Source organism: Salvelinus sp. IW2-2015, linkage group LG11, assembly GCF_002910315.2.
Source record: "Salvelinus sp. IW2-2015 linkage group LG11, ASM291031v2, whole genome shotgun sequence".
In the NCBI taxonomy this organism is placed as follows: Eukaryota; Metazoa; Chordata; class Actinopteri; order Salmoniformes; family Salmonidae; genus Salvelinus; species Salvelinus sp. IW2-2015.
This window is the reverse complement of record NC_036851.1, coordinates 24,528,970-24,533,422: the sequence shown is the minus strand read 5'-3', so window position 1 is coordinate 24,533,422 and position 4,453 is coordinate 24,528,970. Positions and strand designations below refer to the sequence as shown.

Genomic DNA, 4,453 nt, shown 5'->3' with positions numbered 1-4,453 from the left:
TGTCCTGAGTCTGTACAACTCTGCCAGACCAGGATCAAGAGAGACACTCATGTGTTTTAGTACTATATCTCTTGACACAATGATGAAAATAATCATGGCCTCTAAACCTCAAGCTGCATATGGACCCTATCCAACTAAACTACTGAAAGAGCTGCTTCCTGTGCTTGGCCCTCCTATGTAACATAATAAACAGCTCTCTAATCTACGGATGTGTACCAAACTCACAAAAGTAGCAGTAATAAAGCCTCTCTTGAAAAAGCCAAACTTGACCAGAAAATATAAAAACTATCGGCCTATATCGAATCTTCCATTCCTCTCAAAAAAAATTGAAAAAGCTGTTGCGCAGCAACTCACTGCCTTCCTGAAGACAAACAATGTATACAAAATGCTTCAGTCTGGTTTTAACCCCATCATAGCACTGAGACTGCACTTGTGAGGGTGGATAATTACCTTTTAATGGCGTCAGATCGAGGCTCTGCATCTGTCCTCATGGTCCCAGACCTGTCCCAGACCTGCTGTTTTCAACTCTCTAGAGACCGCAGGAGCGGTAGAGATCGGCTAATGATAGGCTATGAAAAGCCAACTGACATTTACTCCTGAGGTGCTGACTTGCTGCACCCTCGACAACTACTGTGATTATTATTATTTGACCATGCTGGTCATTTATGAACATTTGAACATCTTGGCCATGTTCTGTTATAGTCTCCACCCGGCACAGCCAGAAGAGGACTGGCCACCCCTCATAGCCTGGTTCCTCTCTAGGTTTCTTCCTAGGTTTTGGCCTTTCTAGGAAGTTTTACCTAGCCACCATGCTTCTACACCTGCATTGCTTGCTGTTTGGGGTTTTAGGCTGGGTTTCTGTACAGCACTGAGATATCAGCTGATGTAAGAAGGGCTATATAAATACATTTGATTTGATTTGTTCTTAACTGACTTGCCTAGTTAAATAAAGGTAAAAAATGTTTTTGTATTGCCCCCTTTTACACCACTGTTACTCTCTGTTGTTATCATCTGCATAGTCACTTTAATAACTCTACCTATATTACCTCAACTAACAGGTGCCCCCGCACATTGACTCTGTACCGGTACCCCCCTGTATACAGTCTCACTATTGTGATTTTACTGCTGCTCTTTAATTACTTGTTACTTTTTATTTCTTATTGTTATCCGTATTTTTTTTTTAAACTGCATTGCTGGTTAGGGGCTCGTAAGTTAGCATATCACTGTCAGGTCTACACCTATTGTATTAGTCAGATGCGCCAAATACAATTTGATTTGATTTGATTTGTGTGTAGTATGTATGGATGTTCCTCACGGCTGACTCCGCCTCTTGTTTCTTCTTGACCATGTCTACTTCTGAGCTCTTCCTCTGTAGCTCCAGATCTCTGTTGGACAGACAGGGACAGAAAGGGTCAAACAGGGATAGGCCGAGACATACCGGGACAGGCAGGGACAGACAATGACAGACAGGGACATACCGGGACAGGCAGGGACAGACAGAGACAGAAAGAGACAGACAGAGACAGACAGACAGACAAAGACAGGAACAGACAAACAAGGACAGACAGGGAAAGACAGGGTGAGACAGAGACAGGTAGGGACAGACAGAGACAGGCAGAGACAGACAAACAAGGACAGACAGGGACAGACAGGACAGAAGGGGAAGGACAAGGGGAGACTAGACGACAGGTAGGACAGACAGGGACAGGCAGGGACAGACAGGGGACAGACAGGGTGAGACAGTAGACAGGCCAGACAGAGAAAGACAGGAACAGACAAACAAGGACAGACAGGGAAAGACAGGGTGAGACAGAGAGGTAGGGACAGACAGACAGAGACAGGCAGAGACAGACAAACAAGGACAGACAGGGACAGACAGGGACAGACAGGGTGAGACAGAGACAGGTAGGGACAGACAGGGACAGGGCAGGAACAGACAGGAACAGACAGGGACAGGCAGGGACGGACAGGGTGAGACAGAGACAGGTAGGGACAGCCATGCAGACAGACAGGTGAAAGACATGAAAAGACAGAGACACAGACACACAGACAGATGGACAGACAGACAGACAGACAGAACAGACAGACAGACAGACAGACAGACAGACAGACAGACAGACCAGACAGACAGGGACAGACAGACAAGGACAGACATGAAAGACAGAGACAGGAAGGGACAGACGAGACAGACAGGGATGGACATAGACAGGCAGGGACAGGCAGACAGACAGGTACAGACAGAGACAAACAGGGACAGGCAGGAACAGACAGGGACAGACAGGTACAGACAGAGACAAACAGGAACAGGCAGGGACAGGCAGAAGAGACAGACAGGGACAGACAGACACAGCAGGCAGAGACAGACAGACAAGAACAGGTACAGACAGACAAGGACAGACAGGGACAGACAGGTACAGACAGAGACAAACAGGGACAGCGCAGGGACAGGCAGAAGAGACAGACAGGGACAGACAGACACAGACAGCAGAGACAGACAGACAAGAACAGGTCAGACAGACAAGGACAGACAGGGACAGACAGAGACAGACAGACACAACAAGATGTGAGAGTTTTCCTGGGTCTAATAACTACTGCCAAGTAAATTTGCAGGCGTGTGTGTGTGTGTGTGTGTGTGTGTGTGTGTGTGTGTGTTGTGTGTGGTGTGTGTGTTGTGTGTGTGTGTGAGAGTGGAGTGAGTGAGTGAGTGAGTGAGTGAGTGAGGTGAGTGAGTGAGTAGTGAGTGAGTGAGTGAGTGAGTGAGTGAAGTGAGTGAGTGAGAAGGAGAGAGAGAGAGAGAGAGAAGCTCACTGTTGTTTCTGGGAGCATGTGTATGGTATAATGACCAGTCTGTGTATGGCCATGTAGACTAGTAGAGGCCCCACAGTGGCGTAGAACACTGCACTGGGCAGCAGCTGGTCTGTCAGGTGGACTGGGAATAGATAGGTCTGATTGGCACGAGCCAACCTAGGGAGAGAAGGAAACAAATTACAGTACATACTGTACTATGAAAAGTAATAATACTATCACCTGATTTTGGGGTAAACCTGAACCCCCTAAGCGAAATATTTAGTAGCCAAGACACAGATAGACATGCCACTCATGCACACACACATGCATGCACAAACGCACGCACACACACAGTGTATTATACACTGTACTAAACTGTATTACACGTTGTTTGTATTACACACTGTATTACACAGACTGTATTTGTGTTGTAGTACCTGATTTTGAGGGTGACTCCCTGTGGCACTCCGACACTGACAGTAGCAGCCAGGACACTGTGCCGACTGATCTTCCTCTCTGCTCCATACTCCACCACTGTACCAAACCATCCAGTCCTGACACACACAAACACACACCCCACAACACCAATAAGGGCCAGACTTCCACCTTACCTATTCACATGTAGTTTCACGTTTTATTAGTACGGGATACGCATGGTATACATCATCCAACCAAATGCTTACTTCCAGGTGCCTTCTCCACAATGTAACAACAATAAGAAATAATAAAAGATAAGAATATGAACAGAAAGTAAATGGCTCAGTAGAATAGAACAAACATTTTAGCATAAGTATAATAAAGGAAGGCACAATTTATAGTCCAATATGTACATATTTTGTGGAAGGGGGGGATTGGGTGAGTAGTATAATAGGGTGTGCGTACTTAATCGATCCCTTGATCTTGGTCTGGTCCTCATCCTGGAACTTGTACTGGTAACTCATCATCAGATAGGAGTGAGGGACACCCAGCTAGAGGGAGAGAGGAAACAAGGTGAGGTGTGAGGGACACCCAACTAGAGGGGGAGGAAACAAGGTGAGGTGTGAGGGACACCCAGCTAGAGGGGGAGAAAACAAGGTGAGGAGTGAGGGACACCCACCTAGAGGGAGAGAGGAAACAAGGTGAGGAGTGAGGGACACCCAGCTACAGGGGGAGGAAACAAGGTGAGGAGTGAGGGACACCCAGCTACTCCTCACCTTGTTTCCTCTCCCTCTTAGCTGGGTGTCCCTCACTCCTCACCTGTTTCCTCCCCTCTAGCTGGGGTCCTCCACTCCTCAACCTTGTTTCCTCCCCTCTAGCTGGTGTCCCTCACTCCTCACCTTGTTTTCCTCTCCTCTTAGCTGGGTGTCCCTCACTCCTCACCTGTTTCCTCTCCCCTCTAGCTGGTGTCCCTCACTCCTCACCTTGTTTCCTCTCCCTTTAGCTGGGTGTCCTCACTCCTCACCTTGTTTCCTCCCTTTAGCTGGGTGTCCCTCACTCCTCACCTTGTTTCCTCCCCCCTCTAGCTGGGTGTCCCTCACCCTCACCTTGTTTCCTCCCCCTTAGCTGGGTGTCCTCACTCCCTCACCTTGTTTCCTCTCCCTTTAGCTGGGTGTCCCTCACTCCTCACCTTGTTTCCTTCCCCCCTCTAGCTGGGTGTCCCTCACCCTCACTTGTTTCCTCCCCCTGT

The 4,453-nt window shown here is 48.0% G+C and overlaps 1 protein-coding gene across 1 annotated transcript in view; it reads right to left on the bottom strand.

Moving 5' to 3' along the window:
• The window catches only part of dnajc11b (DnaJ (Hsp40) homolog, subfamily C, member 11b), a 24,153-nt gene that overhangs the window by 9,207 nt on the left and 10,493 nt on the right, over positions 1 to 4,453 (bottom strand). The window contains 4 exon segments of the mRNA XM_023996502.2: positions 1,316 to 1,385; positions 2,809 to 2,964; positions 3,225 to 3,341; positions 3,670 to 3,755. Coding sequence (XP_023852270.2) covers positions 1,316 to 1,385; positions 2,809 to 2,964; positions 3,225 to 3,341; positions 3,670 to 3,755 — 429 coding nt within the window.